At 42.9% G+C, this 20,669-nt stretch overlaps 1 protein-coding gene across 5 annotated transcripts in view; it reads left to right on the top strand.

Moving 5' to 3' along the window:
• Positions 1–20,669, top strand: part of MAPKBP1 (mitogen-activated protein kinase binding protein 1) — a 100,785-nt gene that overhangs the window by 55,724 nt on the left and 24,392 nt on the right. For 4 of the 5 annotated variants that reach the window (XM_085062345.1, XM_085062344.1, XM_085062349.1 and 1 more), the window contains 16 exons: positions 310–480; positions 3,391–3,528; positions 4,162–4,344; positions 4,957–4,974; positions 5,481–5,641; positions 7,789–7,978; positions 8,958–9,104; positions 9,995–10,179; positions 10,291–10,382; positions 10,751–10,876; positions 12,581–12,651; positions 13,100–13,221; positions 14,137–14,212; positions 16,629–16,740; positions 17,311–17,374; positions 20,332–20,457. In XM_085062345.1, the coding sequence (XP_084918471.1) occupies positions 310–480; positions 3,391–3,528; positions 4,162–4,344; positions 4,957–4,974; positions 5,481–5,641; positions 7,789–7,978; positions 8,958–9,104; positions 9,995–10,179; positions 10,291–10,382; positions 10,751–10,876; positions 12,581–12,651; positions 13,100–13,221; positions 14,137–14,212; positions 16,629–16,740; positions 17,311–17,374; positions 20,332–20,457 (1,982 nt within the window). The remainder of the gene's footprint in view (positions 1–309; positions 481–3,390; positions 3,529–4,161; positions 4,345–4,956; positions 4,975–5,480; positions 5,642–7,788; positions 7,979–8,957; positions 9,105–9,994; positions 10,180–10,290; positions 10,383–10,750; positions 10,877–12,580; positions 12,652–13,099; positions 13,222–14,136; positions 14,213–16,628; positions 16,741–17,310; positions 17,375–20,331; positions 20,458–20,669) is intronic. The other variant, XM_085062347.1, reaches the window with a different exon arrangement.

The following is a 20,669-nucleotide window of genomic DNA, read 5'->3' as shown; positions in this document are numbered from 1 at the left end:
ACAAAGACCAATTTTCCATCAAAAGTATTGTTCTAGTCCCTGGCTGGAACAGGGACTAGCATTTTGTGAGTAGTGTAAGACAAGGATTAAAGCAGGGGAGGTTGTATTAATTTGCACACTTGTCGAAATGCAGTACTCCTTAGGCTGTCGGTCTTAGCCTGGGCTTTAAAGAAAGGAACCTCTAAACCTATTGTGAGTGCACCATCTAGACATCTTTTTCCAAGCTCCTCCACATTTACATGCTTCAATCTGTCAGCACTGACCTTGGTGTTACATTTCCTGTTCTGTGTCTGTTCTTGTCCCTTCCAGAGCGGACACATGCCAGCAGTTCGGGTATGGGATGTGGCTGAGCGAACCCAGGTGGCTGAGCTCCAGGAGCACAAGTACGGTGTGGCCTGTGTGGCCTTCTCCCCCAGCTCCAAGTACATTGTTTCAGTGGGGTACCAGCATGACATGATTGTCAACGTGTGGTCATGGAAGGTAAGTTTTCTAGGAGATTGGGTGGACCACAAGGTGTTGCTAAATTAAAGTGAGTTTCCAGTCTTGGAAACTTTGGTTCAATCTTGCTTTCTGCCTTTTTAAAATTCTGTGGTTACTCTTTGGTTTTTGACATTCATAGATGCAGACAAATTTGGGCATGAGAGAAGGCTGTGGTTCCTTAGGGAAGGTCTCAGCCATTTCCATGAAGGGATATTCTTTATGCTTGGAGATGTGTGACATTTTGCTGTCCAGCCAGGAAAGCCTGGACTTCGAAACCTTGCCAAACCATTGTGCTTTTTTAGAGGCTTATTAAAAACTAATTTATGTGGTTAAGGAAGGTAACGCTCATCAACCAGAGATTTCTTTTGTAGTGTAGTGGATGCTCTTGGCTTGTTTTGCTTTTATTATGTTAGCATTTGTGATAATCTGATCCTATCCTTGGTCAGTGAGAAGGGGAGCATAGGGAATTCATATTGGGTGAAAGCTGATGAAAGTCACTCTGCCTGTTGCTGGATAGAGGCAACACTTGGTAGAAACAAAGCCTGTGTCTTATCCTCTAGCAAACATTTAAGCATTTATTGTTTGTAGATAGGAAAATAAACATTCATTTTTAGTAGGCTAGGAGTCTTCTGTATTAATAGATGCTCCTACTACCTCTTCAAATGCTGTAACCCTCTCCAAAAGAGATATGATTGAAGAAAAAAAATCAATGCACTTGTTAAATCTCATAGATCATAGAATTATAGAATAGTTTGGGTTGGAAGGGATCCTAAAGATTATCTAGTTCAATCCCCCTCCCATGGGCAGGGATACTTTCCACTAGACGAGGTAGAAACCCAGTCAAAGCCCTGTCCAATCTGGCCTTGAACATTTCTGGGTATGGAGCATCCACAGCTTCTCTGGGCAGGCTGTTCCAGTGCCTCACCACCCTCATGGTATAGAATTTCTTCCCAATATCTAATCCAAATCTACCCTCTTTCAGTTTAAAACCATTACCCTTTGTTCTGTCACTTCACTCTTTGATGAAGTGTTCCTCCCCATTTCCTGTAGGCCTCTTTTAGGTACTGGAGGGCCACTATAAGGTCTCCCCAGAGCCTTCTCTTCTCTTGCAGCTTGTAAGTCCATACTCATTTCGTGTGTTACTCTTTCATCACATTTCCTGTGCTGTAATTTAAGATCTCACAGTTAGTTGTCTTCTGTATAAGCTTACGTTTGACCTTGCTATTTTTTCATGTAGCTGAACTGTGTGTAGTGAGAAAACCTAAGTATGTATGTTGGTGTTGAAAATGGAGTGCTCAGCCTTTGGCTTCTTTTTAGTTATACAAATGAAAGTAGTGACTTGGGCAGGGTCAGAATGTGTGGCATGTGTGGAACAGTGCAAGTAGTTTTGCTTTCCCTTGCTTATGCAGGTTTTTCTGTTCACTATGTATATGTGGACATGAGAACGTGGGAAATAAGGACTGTCTGACTCTTCGGTGCTGAAGGACACACACTTTAAGCTTAGCTCCAGACTGCGATGGGAGGTCCAGCTGGCCTTTACTTTGTTTCAGGAGCAGGCTGTTCCAGCAGGCTGGACATAAAAACTAGAGATACTTTACCTGACCAAAGTCAATGAAGACTGAGAATACAGATCTCCTGAAGCATTTTCCTGCACTTATAGCCACAACCCTTCTATCCTCTGTGCTGCTCCTTTGATTTCCCTCTTCTTTCTGACTGGAAGATCTCATCATTTGACTGATGGAAAAGAAAACCCATGGTGTCTATAGGATTTGATTGCTTCCCTAAAGAAAGACCACAGCAGTGATCCAGATGTTGAGGTCTGCAAGGGTCCTAAGCTTTTTTCTGTGCACTGTCTGGAAAGAATTTATGGTAATTGCTGTCCAGCATGCTTTTCCTTCGTTCTGGATTGGGGGATCCACCATGGTGACTGTGCAGCAGGCTAGACTCCTCTGATGCTGGTTTCTTTAGTTCTGTCAGCACACAGTCCAATGGGGCCCTTGGAGTGACGTGGTTGGTGTGCTGAGGGCATTGTGTCTGGAAGACTGGGAGCAACTGAATCCCTGAAAGTAAGGGTAAAGGAAACACAGCAAGAATGAAAAGGGGTGCACTGTTGTCAGCCATGTGCTGCATCCTTGCAAACCCACAACAGACAGAGCAGAAAACTTTTTCTCACTTCTAGCTGAGGAAAGGCAGGGGGAGAAAAACTGAGCAATGACACTGTGAACAGGGGGCTCCTTGTGATAGCTGATCATTCTGCTTGGGCAGCATCCATCCTGGGTTTTGTCCCTGCATCTTCTTCCTCCTTTCCCAAGCTCTTCGACATTTTGAGGTGCACACTTGAGGTATAACAGATTTTGCTTTTTCTCTTCCAGTACAGGCATGGTCTTTGTGTATTTTGGGTCTTTTGATAAAGTATAATGTGTTTAAAGAGAAGGGAGAATTCAGAGAAGAATTGGTACTGTTTTCTCAGTGAAAAATACCTGTTTTCCATCTTGAATGCCATGCCCTCATTGCTGCTTGGGGGCTGGGAGAGTTCTTCCTTGTGCTGGCCTACATCTGCATTTGCTGTTTAGGAAGGGAAATGGGTTTGCTCTGAACTCCTGGTGATTGTGAAACCAACATGTTTGTCATGGCTCAGACACCAAGTTCCTGCAGACACTAGTGCCTGCTGATTTATTGTTGGTCACAGTCAATGTGGAAGAGGAATTGAATATAAATAAGAAATGTTCTGTATGCCAAATTAGTGTTCCCAGCTAATGCTGTGGAGGTTGTATTTGAAGGTGAATGGGGAATAGTTTGGGCTTCTTTTCCCTGCTTCAGTGCTTGTACTGGCTATATGCCTGTAATTGAAATTAGTTTCCTTTGCTTCTGAGCAAAGAAATGAAGTAATCGAAACAATTATGTTTCCAGAAAAACATCGTAGTGGCAGCCAACAAAGTCTCAAGTAAAGTGACAGCGGTGTCATTCGCGGAAGACTGCAGTTACTTTGTCACTGCTGGAAATCGACATATCAAGTTCTGGTACCTGGATGACAGCAAAACCTCCAAGGTGAGAGAATGTGCATTAAGGCCAACCTGTAAACAGGCATTTCCATTTTAGAGCAGGGTGTATTTTGCCCCAATGAGCTGTGGAAAGTGGAAACTTTTTGATTTTGCTGGGATGCAAGGGTAGCCTTCTGCTGCTGGCTCTCAAGTCTCAGTCTCGCCATGGGCTGATAGCACCAAAAGCTTGACTTATCCTGCCCTGATGTAGGGCCATGGCTCATGGAATAGCAGCATGCATAGCAGCATGCTTGTTCTTTGGTAGTCACATTTACTGCAGGACAAATAAACTAGAAAAGAGCTGCAGTCATTTAACTCCTTGGAGCACAGAGGTGCGTAGAGATGTTTCGCATTGATATGAGCATCTCAAAAGGTTGAGAGTGTCATTTTGAAGCACCAACCAAAGTTTTTAAACTTTCAACTGTTTTGTTATTCTCTGGGGGGGCAGAATCCACCTAGGGTGATGTTTCTATGTACTCTAGAACAGTTGTGAACATGAATAGCAAGTAAAACCTCTCCTTGTGGGCTGTTGATAGTTCTTTCTTTGAATCACTTCAGCACTCAGGTGTTGATGTTCTAAAAATCACTGTCTGCCTGAAGTGCCTTGCTGTATTTCTGACAAACTGTTTTCTGTTGGTAGGTCAACGCCACAGTCCCCCTGCTGGGTCGCTCGGGATTGCTTGGGGAACTGAGGAACAACTTCTTTGCGGACGTGGCTTGTGGAAGGGGCAAAAAAGCTGACAGCACCTTCTGTATCACGTCCTCAGGCCTGCTCTGTGAATTCAATGAAAAAAGGCTGCTAGACAAGTGGGTGGAGCTGAGGGTGAGTTTTACATCCTCCTGTCTGCAGTATTTAGGCCTGCTGAAGCAGAGCAGGAACAGCAAATAATAAGGGCACTCAGAGGTACAAGCTGACCACCAGCAGGGAAAGTAATTGTGCCTCTGTCACCCTGTGACTTACTCTGGAAGGCCAGGCAAAAATAATGCTGTTTCTTGGCAAAGGGATTTTATTAATAATTGAGGCTCTTTCGGTCTCATGCCTCAGCATTACAGCGACTGCTCTGTTGGCAAAGCAGTGTCCTTATGGCAACTCCTGTATGGTCCCTCGTGCCTTGGCCTGGGCAAGTGGGAGTTTTAGAAGGATTCTGATTTCTGTCCACTCTGCAGTGTCCTATTTGGCTTGTGCATCTCAAATGCAGGTGCATGTTCCTAAGGTGCTAGCTGATTTGGCTATTTTAAACCACCAGGTTGGCCCATAGTTAAGAATTTGATCATACTTGTTTTCCTTTCAATTGAATGTAACATGCCCACCTGAAAGGATCCAGTGTATTAAAATCAAGGGAAAAGGTCTGTCCACGCTTTCACTCAAGTGAAATGCCTCTTCTTTTCTTTCCTTTCCTTTCCTCTCTAAAATCTGCCTTTCACTCTCGCTCAGAATACAGACAGCTTCACAGTAAGTTGAAAAAACTTTTTGCATTGAACTCATCCCCTTTTCACCACACTCCATTTTGTACCATTTTCTGCCATTTGTACCAATCCCAAAGGGAGGGGAAGAAAATCCATTTTTTTCCGTTTCTTGTCCCCTCCTGACAGGTAATGTGTTGGTGTGCTAGTACAGGGTGAAGTGCTGCTTGCCTGCCAGTGGCACTGAATGTCACAGGAACATTCAGTGTTGACAGTAGGACTCAGCTGGAGCAAATGTGTAGCTCTGCTGACCTCCCGTCATAGTGGATGGCAGAGAAACTGGGCTTTTTTCTAACTACTTGGGATCTGCAGTGGACCTTGGCTGGAAAGTTCTTCAGAAAGGAAAAATGGATATTTAGGCTTTTCCTTACTTCACTACAGCTCTTCTGACCATGATTCCTTTGTCCGTCAATGTTCTCCCTGTCATGTGTCTGGTGCCCTTTGACGTGAGAGCACATTTCTCATTTGCCTTCTCCTGTGCTGTATCCTCCTCAGACCACTGTGGCAAACTGCATCTCTGTGAATCACGACTACATCTTCTGTGGCTGCGCTGATGGCACCGTGCGGATTTTTAACCCTCTGAACCTTCACTTTGTCACTACTCTGCCGAAGCCACACTTCCTGGGAACCGACATCGCAAGTGTAACTGAGGCCAGGTACTGTGGAGAAGGGTGGAAAGGAGCAAGAGAGGCTTTTGGGGGTTAGAACTCTTCCCCAGACCTTTTCCATCTGGAGCACAGTCTTTTTGTGGATTAAAATTGGCAGCCTGTTGCAGATCTCTCTGAGCTGTTGCGGCCTTGCCCTGTATGACTGGACTACTACCCAAAGCTGGTTGCTAGAGTACACACCTTATCTTCCTCCTCATCTCCCTGGCATTGCTCAGGTCTCGTGGCCTTTTGGCATTGGTTGCTATGAGCAGGCAGGCAGAGGGCACAGGATGCTGTGGCACACTTCAGGTGTTTCTGTACCATGGCACATCCTTTGCTTATCACTCTCCTCCATAGCAATGTTGTTGCTAAGGAATGCCCATGCTCTCATGAGGCATTTTTTTTCAAAGGCTCCCTTGCAATCTTTTGTAGACTTAAATCTACTACTGTCTGTAATCTTTCTTCTCCCTAAATCTTGTGCATTCCGTTGTATTGTTTTCCTACATTGCTCTAGTATCTTCTGCTGTGCCTATTTCTTACCTTTTGAGGTGAGTAATGTGATTTCTGTGCAGTTCAGTCTGCCTCTTGCAGAGGCTGTTTGCCAGTCCTGACTGGAGGCTTTCCCAGTCTTCTGTTGCCCTCTTTCACTTCTGTCTCTAGTGGGGAAAGAAATCCAAAAATGCTATGAATCCACCAGCCATTATACCACTGGATATCTGGAGTCTCCATGTCTACAGAGATATACTGTAAACTTTTCTTGTGAACTTTACCTAAAGGTTCAAACAATGCACTGTATAATCCTCCTCCAGAAGATAAGTGTGAGATGGTGCTTGAGTAAGTGAGCTAGAAAAGGAACTCTCTCTATTTAAAATGTAAACAGTTTCTGGTAGTGCTAAAATCAAACAATTGGATACATGGACCTTTTAAAAAACTGTGCTACTCTCATGCATCAGTTAAGCAGAAATACTCATATGAATTTTAAATATGTATTTGTAGTGCTGATTACAATCCATCAACATTTTAAAATTAGTTATTACTTCTAAAGAAGCTTTAAAACACAGGATTCCTTATGTTCCCAAGCATGTGAGAGCCTCTCTTTGGGGTGCCAGTTGTCTGCAGTGAACTGCCCATGACTGTATCAATGACTTGATTTTTCAGTAGAATTTGGGTTGTGCTCTTCCAGCCCTCAAACCTTTGCAATTGCAGAAGCAGGATGTCAGTTGTTTGGTGTGCTACGTTGGCTTCATCAGTCCTTTTAAATTACCTGTTTTTAAATTTAAATTTTAAATTACCCTGGCACTCTGGCTATAATTACCTTGCTCAGTATCATTAGCAGCAGTGTGGGATGGCTGAGTTCACCTCAGGGCAACACAGAGCTCCTTTACATGTGTGGCAGCAGGACTGAACAGAGAACCCTTGTAGAGAAGATACAGGGTTCACATGGCCACAGGATCTTGGGCCACACCTGGGCAAAGAGGTGTTTACTTGCTCTGCAGAATTCCTTTTTAAGTTACCATCAGAGAGCTTGCCTAACTAGAAAGGACAGTACCCATCTGCAGTTGCCTATCTCACAAGCTGCTGCAAGCAGTGCCATGCTGGCCTGTGTGTGGGGCAGGGGTGGACGGGGGAGCAGGTCAGACAAGTGGCCACTGGAATGAACCATTCCTTTGTCCCTTGTGCCGATATGCTCCTGTCTTTCGAGTGCAGTACTTATTCTTCTATTTGGCTAGAGCAGTTCCTGCTATCAGTGAACAAAATATAGTACCCACCAAAGATGATCATCTCCTTTCCCTTTGTTTTGAGATTATTTGACTTGGATTTTACCATGAGATTATGCAGGGGAAATTATAATGATTTCCAGTAATGATAAAGTGTCCTGTTTGGTTCTCCATCAGGGAAAATGAGTCACCTGTCTGTGGTGGGATTCTGAGCTGGACATCAAGGAGAACGACTTTTGCCATGGGTCTTTGAGGCTTCTTTTGGGACTCTGGTTGTTCAAGAGACAGGTCCTCCTGGCCAGTTACTCTCTCTACCTATATATGCCTGAGTGTTCACCTCAACAGCACCCAGTGGAGAATCTGAGCTCTCCTGTTTAAGCATTGCCCCAAACCCTGGAGAGCACAAGTTAACCAGGCTGTTGTTCTGTCTTTGTGCAGCCGTCTTTTCTCTGGCGTGGCTGATGCGAAGTATCCAGACACGATTGCCTTGACCTTTGACCCCACCAACCAGTGGCTTTCCTGTGTATACAATGACCACAGCCTGTATGTGTGGGATGTCAAAGACCCGAAGAAAGTGGGCAAGGTGTACTCTGCTTTGTATCACTCTTCCTGTGTGTGGAACATTGAGGTATGTTGTCTGTAGACAGGTGTTGGATTGTTGCAGCTGAGGAAGTCATCAGATGAGCTGCCAAATTTGAATGCAAACACTTATTGTAAAGAATTGACTCCAATTTTCCCCTGTGGTTGGTGTGTTTGCTGCTGGGCCTGGGAGCAGTTCTTTGGTTGCAGTGCAATGGCTGGTTGAATGTGTGAGAGGCAGTGTGCTACTGGGAAAAAAATCCTCACCATTAAAAGGTGAGAGGTGGGAGAAGGAGCAGAATTGAACAAAGCTGAATACAGAGCCTCCTTTTGGAAAATGCACAAGAGTTTACTGCAGACCTCGAAAAAAATTGTTTGAGATCTGTGGTGAGCAAGTGCTTCAAAGTCAAAAAAATGAAAAAAGTGGTAAAATCTGATCTCTGATCCTTCTTAACCTATTTACCAGAACGTGCAGAAGTAGCATCTCCAGTGTCTGTCATCTTTCAGTCTGCCTAGTTGGCTTTCCCTCAGAGGGACAGGGAGGGAAAGGAGGTATAGGAAACAATGTAGTTGTTAGCATGCTGAAATGTGTCCAACAGTGGTCAGGAAAGGGGGGAGTGGAAAGAGGGTGAGAAAAAGTTGAGGACTCTTATTATTTATTAATTGCATCTCACCCTTTCCTTCTGAATTATAAGCTGACAGTAATGGATGAAAGTTGCAAACAGCAGTGCAAGGTGGTTATTACATGGTCACTGTTCAGGATTTGTGGTGCTCTCTTTGAACTATTACAAAGAAAGGATGCTGGCTTGTTTCATGATTCTTTAGTTTTCTGTGATCCAGGAAGCTCAGCAAACAGGTGTTTGAAGTCAATATCAAGGTCTGGTCTGCAAATACATTTTTGTCAGAACACCTTTAGAAAACACAGAGCTCAACTCTTTCATCTCATTTTGTTTTGAAACTTGCTACCAGGGTCTAGGATGCCAGATGCCAGGCAATATTATTCAGGGTTTGATTTTATTTGCCCTTAGATGTATCCAGAGGTGAAGGACAACAACCAGCCCTGCCTCCCCCCTGGTTCTTTCATCACTTGCTCCTCTGACAACACCATTCGTCTGTGGAACACTGAAAGCTCCAACATCCATGGCACAGCCCTGCACCGCAACATCCTCAGCAATGTAAGGTCCTAGGTTTGGATCCCCTTCTTGTCCTTGGGGTTGCTCTTCTTCATGCATAGGTATTCCCAGGTTAAGGCCCAAATTTCTTCGATCTCCAAGTCAACAGGTTTCTCTGTAAACTGAGCACAAATCTGGTCAAATTATGAATCTGAAGAAACATGAAAGGAGTACTGGATAGAAGGACAATTTGTCTGAAATGGTCCTGGGGACTATTGCTGTTTCCATAAACCCCAGGATTCATCAAGCTTAGTTTTTTCCATAGGGCCATATGCTTAGGAGAGCTGGTTCTCTTTTTCTGCACCTCTGTGATATGTAATCACTTTTAAGATTTGTTTGGACAAGGTGCATTAAATGAAGCAGAGGTTTGCGAGAATTGAATGAAAAACAGTTTACACTCACTTCGTCTATGTAAGAGGAAGGATAATCATACAGAACAGTGATTACATATGGACATTTGCTTCTCTTCTCCTCTGAGTTGGAAGATCTGTGGACACAGCAGCCCTAACCTCAGGAATCAGGTGGAAAAAATTCCTGCTTTTTCTGTCAGTTCTCGGAAGGCTGACTTAGATGATCCCTAGAAGTCTTTCAGATTGCTGCTGTGTGCCCTAATACGTTGTAATCACTAATCTCAGAGTTTATCAGTAGTGCAGGAGATGCTGTTAGTTTCTAGCTTGAAACTTCTGCAAAGGGTGATTGTGAGACACAGCTGTGAAACTTTTGTTTCACAATATGAAGGGGCTAAGTGCTTGCTCCTAGCTAAAAGGTTCTACCAATTACAGCATTATTGCCAATAAAATGTGTATGTTGGCCAGGAGCTCAATTTCTCAGGCAGATGCTTTGCTTTACTGTTTTGTAACTAGTAAATAATTCTGGGTGTATTGTGTCCCCAGGACTTGATGAAAATCATCTATGTGGATGACAACACTCAGGTACTTCTGGACACTGATTACAACTCAGCAGGAAGTGCAGACAAAGCTGATGCACAAGTGCTGGATACGAAGGTGGGGATACGCACTGTCTGTGTGAGTCCCAGCGGGGAGCACCTGGCCTCAGGGGACAGGATAGGCACTCTCAGGTAATCCCACAAAGCTTCTTATGCAGATTGCAGGCTGGTCAGGCATGAGAATCAAAACCAGCTCTTGCTAATTTTATTAAACATACTGAAATAAGCCATGTTGTGTCTTAGAATATATGAGTTGCAGTCTCTGAAGGAAATGCTGAAGGTGGAAGCCCATGACTCCGAGATCCTATGTCTGGAATACTCCAAACCTGACACAGGTAAATGCAATTGAGCTGCTTCTCCTTTGCCTGTGAATGTAATGTTGCGCAAGTCAGAATGTCCAACTGTGGGATGTTAGAATTCTCTGGGTGAGCTACTCCTGGATTTCAGAGCAGGCTTGTAGTGCTGGGCCAGTAGGGCCAGGCTTTGAAAAAGTCTTCTTTCTCTTACTTTTTATTGGAATATTGTATGTTGAGATTGAAACTTGTTCTGTTTAATATTATGGTGTGAAAATCAGGGGTGTTACATAGTGTCCATCTATGCAGTTATCTACAGTGTAATGTTTTGTCCCTAAGATGACTTGAGAAGCTGTTTTAAAAATTACTTTTAAAGTCATGATCTTGCACTGTTTTTAACTTTCTGACAGGTTTAAAACTCTTAGCCTCAGCAAGTCGGGATAGATTGATTCATGTCTTGGATGCTGGGAAGGACTATAGCCTGCAGCAAACCCTGGATGAACATTCTTCTTCCATCACTGCAGTGAAGTTTGCAGGTAGAGAATCATGGCCTCCCTCCAAAGCTGTATTTGAGCACTGCTGTTGTCCCCTTGTGGCTGTAAAGTAATTTTAGCTACTTAAATACTGGGCTAGGCCAATTTGAAACTGCAGCTGGGTTTTTTTTTTTGGGTTTTTTTTTGTCATCTTTTTTAGTTGCTGTCCTAACAGAAGGTGATACTTGCCTTGTTTTCTGGTTTTGCTTTCTTTTCCTCTCCTTCCTCCCCACTAAAAAAACCCTCCTGATTGAAGTCCTTAGCATTTCTTTGGAAAACTGTTTTCTGTAATGATTTATTCCCTTTAACTAATTTCAGAGGCCTACATGCTGCTCTTAGTTAGGAGAGCTGTGAGCAACCATTGTCCAAAAAAATTCTCACACACACCAAACAAAGTTTTGGGTAAATAAATTTGTCATTGCAAACCACTGCAAGGCTTTGCATTCCTGGTAATGGAGCATGTTTTATCCCCAGTACTCAGTTGCTACTGATAGTCAGACACCAGTAGGGAACAGCAAGAGTTGGCTGCTCTGTCAGGGGAAGCCAGTAGCCAGAGGTGACAGGAAGGCAGGCAAAGGTAGTGGCCTTTTCCACTGGCAGTGGGGAAGTACCACAGGACATGAACAGGAACAGATCAAGTCCAGTGGCAATAGCTAGGTACGGCCATTAGTCCAGATCACCTGACAAATCCATAGTGGTAACACTATGGATTCAAGCAATTCAAGGTCTTGATCAGTCTGGAGTGGTCAGGTTCAGCTACAGTTCAGTGCCTGCCAGGCAAGTCCATACCAGCAAGAAAAGATGGAGTTCAGGTCAGGAAGGTGAGTCCATGGGTTGGGTCAGGATTTGGATCAGTAGGGTATGTGTCCAGGGACAGGTGTGGCTGCAATGCTGCTGCAGTGTAGCTCAGCTGGGGCTCAAGGATGAGAACCTCAGCTTGAAAACCACTCCCGAGTGAAGGGACTCACTGAAGCTTCATACCAGGGGCTCCCCAAAGCAACTATGTGGCTTTTTCAAGTTTTTTTTTCTGGAGGAGTTCCAAGGCCAGCAAAAGTTTCTCTGACAGATCTGTCGTATCAGTGAGCTGGCCTTGAATGCAGCCAGCTGAGCTTCTGGGACATGAGGGAACTGGGCTCAAGGCCTGGCAGGTAAGGCCTTTGTGCTGGTCAGTGGGCCAAGTGCTGCTCTAAGTGTGTGCAGTTCAAGGGCCTGTGTGATGTTGGATGCATTGTCATTACTTGGAGTTTTATCAGGTCTTGCTTTGCTGAAGGAGTTGATTGGTTACAGAAGAGTCCTAAGGGGAAAAAGGGAAGCCTGTCCCTGCAGTAAGAAAGGGCAGCAAGAAACATGTGACTAACTCTAAGGTCTGAAAAGTGCCTATTGCCTGTTTTCAGCTCCTACTGAGTGTGAATGTGCCATGTAGCCACAGAGTGCTGTGGCACATAGAGAATCAGTATATGAGCATACTGGTGAGGGAGAAGACAGAATTACATCCTAATCTGTTCTGTAAAGCCTCTGTGTTAAGGCCTCCTGCACTCTGAGCATGAAAGACAAATGCTGTCCCTGAGAAGGGGTTTCTGTTTACTGCTCAGGAAGGGGTTAGTCTTAGCTAATCAGGACTGGAATAAATGAGCTGTGGTGTAAATTGAAACACCTCCTCCACCTTGTATATATGTTTATCTTTTGTCTCTTGCCTTTTTACTCCAGCCAATGATGGGAAAGTGCGAATGATAAGCTGTGGGGCAGACAAGAGCATCTATTTCCGCACTGCGCAGAAGGTAACCTTGTCACGGCTTTTTGTACGCTTCTAATTTATAATCTCTCCACAAAGGGATTACTTCAAAGAATTATATCAGAGTTTCTCTATGTGCTTGTTGCTATTTCAGCCTCAGTGCCTCCCACTGACTCAATAGAACAGATTACATTCAGAGAACTAGTCCTGTGAAGCATGTAGCTACTCCTGATTTGACCTCTCACAGCAAGATGTGAAATAGAGAACTGTTAGGATATCTGCTTTTCTTTCACTGCCAGAGCTATTGTGAGGACTGGTGAAAGAGTATGGGCTGGAGGGAAGAGTTCCTTGTGCCTCCAGCCCCATCTGCTCCTAGCAGCTCCCTGGGAAGGATTGTTTTGTGCTGGCTGTGTGAGAAGACTCATCTGTATTTACTTGTTTTTAATAATGGATTAACTACATGATTTTGACACAGTTTTTACCCATATGTTTAGACAGGAGAAGGGGTTCAGTTTACCCGAACACATCACATTGTTAGGAAGACCACTCTTTATGACATGGACGTGGACCCCAGCTGGAAATACGCAGCTATTGGATGCCAGGATCGTAACATCAGGTTAGTTTCCTTCTCATCATAAAAATATTTCTGCAGTCATAAACAAGGCAGTCCCAACTCCATCATGTATTCCCCTAAGTTCTTTGATACAGCATTTTCAGACAGACCTGAAGCACTGTGAGGTTGAACTCTGCCTTTCCCCTCACTGATAAAAAGCTGTGAGTATGTGCAATGCCCATGGGACTTTTGGCTTCTCACCGGGCTGCTCTGCAGAACACAGGCTTTCTTCTGGGAGAGCAAGTGTGCCTTCTTTGGCACATTCCTGAGCTATGGGGCAAGAACTTCTGCACTGTGATAATTTTTGGTTTTGAAGATACTTTGTGAAAAGCTGTGAGGTGCTGTGGAAGACCTAGGACTATGGGAACCTAAAACTGAACCAGATATGAATGTCTTTGGACAAGTGGAGTCCATTCTCTGCTCCCTTTTTATCCATTTCTCCAATCCGTCTGCTTGAAAGCAAAGGAATCTCTCTAGTTGTGTGTCTCTTCCTATTGTAGTTGTTGGAGATGTTAGAGAGTTTTTTCATAGCTAAGTATCACTACTGGATGTAATTTGGTTTGGCTTTTGTATTCTAACATAAAAAAAGTGTCTTGCTCTCCTAAGCTTTCCTCTAGCATGAAGGAGCCCAGGTATTTTTACAGCACTGAGGACTGATTGATTATTGGCTTGAGAATAAAGCCTCAATTTTAATTCAGATAATCTGCCTCTACACTACTTCTGAGGTTGTTTCTTGAGCCATTTAACTGATTTGTGGTAAAACTTCATGGAGATAATTTCTCCATTTCTTGTAGCTTGGCCTTATTTCCTGTATTTTATGTGGAATGAGGAACAGGGAGTGAAAAAGATCCTTGTGACAAGAGTCCCAGAGCAATACCTGGGCAAAATGAGCCATGTTATCTTATGTTATCCCCTCAGGGTTTTCAACATAAGCAGTGGGAAGCAGAAGAAGCTTTACAAGGGATCTCAAGGTGAAGATGGCACCCTTATCAAAGTAAGCTATTTTCCTCCCTTTTTCATTTTTTTTCAGCTTTTCTGAATGCAGCTCACGGCCAAGAAAATGAAATACAAATCAGAACACAGTAATTTGGGGGTTTTTTGCTTGCTCCATAATTTGTCCTTTACCCTGCTGCTGCTTCCTCCTACTTCCACTTTGTAGGGCTGGTAATGTATTTGGAAAACGTAAAACAGGAAAAGAGTCAATGAATGCTGAAGCTGATGTATGATTTTTCTCTCTGTCCTGTTTCTGAAGTGAGTCACAGGACCATGCTGTGAAAACAAGTAGAACTGCACCAATATCTGTCACGAGATTATTTAATCAATATAATCCTTTACTTTCTGCTCCAGAGATTCATTCTGGCTTTCTGGACTGTTTTTGTTTGGATTTTTAAAGTGGAAATGCCTGTTGATCAGTGTTTGTGAAGTGGATTTCAAAAGGCAAATACAAGCACAACTCTTTGAGTTGATAGAATTAAATAGCATCTGCCCTGAAAATCCTGGGTCTTGAAGTTCTGGACAAACCTGGTACAGCTCAGAGAGAGTCTGCTTAAGTTTTCCACCTGCTGAGTGCCTCCAGGCATTGGGGTAGGGTAGCACACCTGCTTCTGCCACTGTCCAGGGCCTACCCTGGTAAATCAGGTGTGCTCAAGATTGGCATTTGAGTGGAAGAACTGCATTCTTGTCTATAAACAGGGAAAAACAGTTGACACAATCAAAATATCTCTCAAGTTAAGTTGCCAAACAAGCTTCTTCATTGTATTTTTTTATTTCACTGATAATTTTCCTACTGCTGGACAGGTCAGCAGTATTATTATTAGGGACTAGAAGGAATGTCCTTTGAGGAGCAGCTGAGGACTTTGGGCTTGTCTAGTTTGGAGAAGAAGAGGCTGAAGGGTGACTGCATTGCTCTCTACAGATTCCTGAGGAGGGACACAGAGAGGGAGGTGCTGAGCTCTTTTCTCTGGGATCCAGTGATGGGATACATGGGAATGGTTCAAAGCTGCACTGGGGAGGTTTAACCTTTAGGAAGCATTTCTTTACTGAGAGTTTGGTCCAACGCTGGAACAGGCATCCTGGAGAAGTGGTCGATGTGCCAAGCCTGACAGCATCGAAGATGCATTTGCTCAATGCCCTTAATGACAAGCTTTTATTTGGTCAACTCTGAATTGGTCAGGCAGGAATAGGTGATAGTTGTAGTTCCCTTCTAGCTGAAATTATTGATGGGTATAAATAACAGGATAAAAAGGGAGGGGAAAACAATTTTGTTCAGTGTCAGCTCTTCTATTTTACAGAGAAAGGCAAGTTCTTTCACTTTGCCTGTTATAATTCCTACAAACTTTTTATAAGCCAGAGTAAAGAAAATGAAAAATTGATGCTACTCTTTAAATTGCTGATGGGGAACTATGAAATGTGCTGGGAGCTGGACTTTATTGGTTTTAATATCCTCTATGTTTTTTGTGGGTTTTTTAAAATGTGTATTTCAAGTGGGGAATCTCAATTACTTTAACTGTTGCTTTGCTCATTTTTAAGGTAATTATGTAACCAAGGGATTATGGTTGTCTCTGGAATTTAAACTTTCTTGGCATCTTATTCTGAGATCATAATACACTTTGCAGTTTAGAGTAGAGTAGAGTAGAACCCAAACAGTGACATTGGAAGCAAACATCAACAAAATAAACATAACAAACCAAAAGAATTACCATTATTTAAATACCATGTCTCCCTTGAAAAACACAGTTTTCACTCTCAGTTCCTTAAAATTCTATAAAGGACAAAGCAAGACATTTGGTGACAGTCACTATATTTGCTGTGTAGTGCTGCTTTAGACCTGGTGAGGCATTTGCAGGGGATTTTGTATTTGATCCAAGATAAAACAACAAATAGGTGCATATGACAAAACAAACAACGAACAAAATAGCTGAAAAATGGGAGTTGCAAATGCTGGAGATGTTTGAAGCATCATTATTGAAGACAGTTTCTTGGCATATTGAATTTTTTTGCTTTCTCTCCTGAAGACTTGAATCCTTTAATGCTTCACTTAACTCTGTCAGCTCTGATTTTCTTTTTCTATGTGTTTGTTTTGGGGTGGGGGGGTTTCTTGTTTTGTTTTGATCTTAACATAGAAGAAAGTAAGACCCCAGTAGTTATAAGAAAATAGGAGAGAGAGGTAGAAGTCTGTCCATTGGTGGCAATGCTTTCATAGCCATGAAGGTGTTTAATTTAAGTGCCTTCAGTCTCTGGTTAGGTTGGAGATAGTCTAGTCATATTGGGCATTTGTCCTGGGATGCTTGATAGGAATTCTATGGGAGCTAGTTGCATTTTATTCTGTCTTGGGTATTCGGGATTATTTTCATGCAGTTTGAAGGTACTTTCTCACCAGATCTTTGCATTCCTCTGGTCTCCCAAACCAGGTGCAAACAGATCCTTCTGGTCTTTATATTGCAACCAGTTGTTCTGACAAGAACCTCTCCATCTTTGATTTCTATTCGGGCGAGTGTGTTGCAACCATGTATGGACACTCAGGTAAGGCTTGCAAACTTCTGGAAATGTATTTTTTCTGCTGATGGCTATATAGTAGGGTCCAATGCTAGTCAAAGCTTTCTGAAGATTCCTCCCCACCCAAGTTTACCCAACTGGTATTTTTGAGTAGGTTGTAGTTGGATGAAGTTGCAATAGCTTATTTTATTGCAAGTTCAGTTTTTGCATTTTCCACACAAGCACACCCACACACACCCACACACACCCACACCTGTCAAGTCATGTATTTATTTACACAGTTTTTCTAATTGCCTGTAAGGTAGTCTGTGGTTTTTTCAGTGTATATTAAGTTTCATTATGATATACCCTCGGGTCCTACCATGCAGGAGCTATTCTATTATAGGCAAAAAGAGAATTCAGTCTTCATGTATATTGTGCCATGGGGTACCCTTTCAGTGTCAAGCCTAGATTCTTGGATAAATGGTTATGGTAATGGGGGCATATTGATCTGTGAAGTGTGAATTACTGAGTACAGAGGCTGTTTGGCTCCTGATCTCTTCTGTCCATTGGAATAATTCAGGGAAGATTGTTTTTCTTGTGCTTTATTTCACACAGAGATTGTAACTGGGATGAAATTCAGTAACGACTGCAAACATCTGATCTCTGTTTCTGGTGACAGGTAAGAGGTTTTGCTTGTTTGTGATATTGGCCCATGCCATCTCACACTGGATTTAACATGTCCTTAAGGAAGGTAGTTTTTTTTTTTTTAGGGATATTTTATGAATTCCAAATAAATTTCAGAGCTTTCTGAATCCTAAATGTGTACTGTTGGCAAAGCTCACAGAGCTTATGTCACTGTTCCATGGAATGAGACCCATGTGAAGTATTTCCCTTTTCTGAGTGTAAATACTATTCCCTCCTGGAAAGGAGACAGAGATGTGACCTGTTTTCTGACCAGCCTTCAGCTCTGTAATGTAAGGCACCTTGTGCTATTTTTGCAGTACTCCTGTTGGTGAGGTTTCACCAGGTGGAAGAGCCTGTTTAGCAGCAAAATGGACAGGCCTCTCCCCACTTTTTGGGGCTGTTTATATGGTCCTCTTCCTGCTGCCCTGAGTCAGCAGTGGTACAGCTGACCCCTCATTCAGCTGATTCAGGTCACTACATCAGTACTCCCCTGAGATGAGTTTTCTGCACATTTAGTGAGATAAATCAGTTCACTAAAAGCTTAAGTAATCACCAGGCTGAGCCCAAGGGAAAAAGGAGAATATATGCCTAGTATGATGATTGCATAGGTGAGTGGATCCACTATTTCTGGAATCAGTGAATGCTTAAATCAGCTGAACTGAATAAAATTTTTCCTCTGAGAAAGAAGGTTTTAGAGGGTGAGTTGTTATGGAACATACAATATAGCACCTTAAATCTCATCAGTTTGTTACTTCTGTCTTTCGGTAATAAAAAAAAAAATAGTTTTCCTCTTTCTTTACCTTTCATGTGTGTAAATAGATTAGGGAAAAAGTTGCACGAGAGTGAGTCGTTTTGCTGTGAACTTCTGAAAAATTCCAGAAACATGGCAGGTTTGAAATCCCCAGTGATCCTTGTGATTTAGTGCAACATTCCTTTGTTGACATTTCCATGAGGAAAAGGGTAATTTTCTTCATTAAGGGTATGCAGGAGGTGGAGTGAGGAAAGGATTCATGGAGAACTTTGCTGTAAGGAGATGAGAAAGCATCTTTTTCAAAGAACAGGGAAAATAGTCTGTTCACACACATCAGCATGTGCAAAGAATAAAACTGAGAATAGAAAGAAAAATAGAGATAAGAAAGGACACAAGGGCTGTGAGATTTATGTGGGAAAAGTAATGCAAGGTAAGAAAAAACAAAACAAAACCCCTCCCCAACCCCAGCAAAAGGGGGTGGTGGGCTCATGCTTCTGTAGTTTATGTTGAATGCTAATGTATTCACAGGCTCAGGTTGTTTGCTATTTACCTCTAGGTTTGATAACTGCAGGGGTGGGGTAAATGAACAAGCCAGGTTTGCTTTCAGAATTTTGTTTCCTCCATTTCAGTATTTTTTTCTGCAGCAGATTGTGGTTGCTGTTATTTGGAGAGAGCTCTCCTTGAAGGGAAACAGCTGGCTGCCCTGGGTTGCCATAGTTCCCAGACACAGTGCCTCACCCTTTTTGTTTGGATGAAAAGCTCCAGTGGGAGGATAATAGTGTGTTCACAGTCAATTGGAAGTGTCTGTATGTGATTTCAGTCTCTGGGAGTGATGCTCCTGTGCGTGGCACTGGAGGGGACAAGAAGGGAATTTTTAGTTTTACCTTAAAATCTCCGCAGACTGCAGAGAGAGGTTTATGGGGGTTTTTTTTTGTGTGATATGGAAATTAAAACCTTTTAAGCTGTTTCCTCATGAGAGAGAAAAAATGGAGAAGATTCAGGTATTCAGGATCCTGGCAGTTTTGACATTTGCCTCAGGTGAGGGAGACCAAATTTCCTGGTCATTGTTCAAAATGGCAAAGCAACTTAATGTTTACATGCTTTCAAGAAAGAGGGAAAAGTCAGTCATTGAAAAATCTTGTGTGTATTGGAGTGCCCATGGAGTGCCCATACTGGCGCTGATGGATCTTAAAGAACTGAATTAAATCCTCTTTGGATTCCAAAGTAGGGTGCAGGATTTTACGAGTGATAACCAAAGCACCATCTCTATTTCTACATAAGTGTAGGTATACCCAGCTAGACAGGAAAGATTGCTGAGATGAAAAGAATTAATTAGTAGTGAGGTAAAATTTCAAAGACAATACTGGTCATTTTACTTTCTAGTAGCTCAAGATGAGATACAGTGTTCTTTAATGTGATGAGGAATATATTTTTTTAAGCTGAATTTTGGAAGAAATTCATGAAATGAGACCACACTGTTGGTTTCCTTCTCTCAAATGCTTTTGAATCCATTGACCAAATTCAATCAAATTCCACAGAGTATTTCACAGAATGTTCTGAGTGGAAAGTGACCCACAAGGATCATCAAGTCCAACTGTTAAGTGAATGGCCCATATGGGGATTGAACCTTGATGTTATTAGCACTGTACTCCGACCAACTGAGCTAATGGCTGTGTAAATTCTGTGCAGGTGTCCTGTAGGGAGTCCCAAGTAAAATGTTAGGAGCACTCTGCAAAAAGTACTGCCACATAAGCTTAACTGTTATTACAGCACAGAGTCCGTGGGATGGGGGGCATTAGGAAGGCCTTGTCTTTGCGGGTAGTGGCAATCAGAGACTTCAGCTTAGCCACTGTTAGAGGATGCAAGGGACTTCTGTAGGCTCCACTTATCCTGCTGACCATGGAGGGACTTGTTATGGCATTTCCTTCAGCAGCTGGTCAGATACTCAAATAAAGGTATAGGATCAGAGATGAGTCTGTGTAAATATCTCTGCAGTTGCTCTTGCTCACAGGGAGTCTTTGACAGGGAGTCTTTAACCCTTTATGTTATGAAGCTTGTGATGAGATTGAGTTTCTGTGGAGCTGTGTCTGTGTGTGTCTCTCTGCCAGAGAGAGAAGGGCTCTTGTTTGTCTCTGCATTAGGAATTAGTATCAATAAACTGAACTTAGACTTGATCCCAGCATCACCTTTCCCTCTTTCAGCTGCATCTTCATCTGGCGTTTGAGCTCAGAGATGACTATCAACATGCGGCAGCGACTGTCTGACATGAAACAGAGAGGGAAGCAGACAGAGAAGTCTCCTCCTCACAAGGCAGCTGGACTCATGAGGTGAGCAGAGCAGACTGAGAGGAGGTGGCTGGCTTTGTAGGGTGGAATGTGAAAAGTGTAGCATTGGGGTTCAACTGTAAAGGTTTTTTCTGTCTTCACTGATTGTGTCTTCCAAAGTTCTTTAATTCCTCTGTTGAATTTTGCCATGGGGGGTGCCCCTGTTCTTTGGATATAGAAACCAGACAGACATAGTATACTTCAGTGATTGCAAC

This window comes from Lichenostomus cassidix, chromosome 5, assembly GCF_008360975.1.
Source record: "Lichenostomus cassidix isolate B80296 chromosome 5, HeHo_3.0, whole genome shotgun sequence".
NCBI lineage: Eukaryota > Metazoa > Chordata > Aves > Passeriformes > Meliphagidae > Lichenostomus > Lichenostomus cassidix.
Note: the sequence above shows the minus strand (reverse complement) of the source record. Positions and strands in the feature narration are given on the sequence as shown.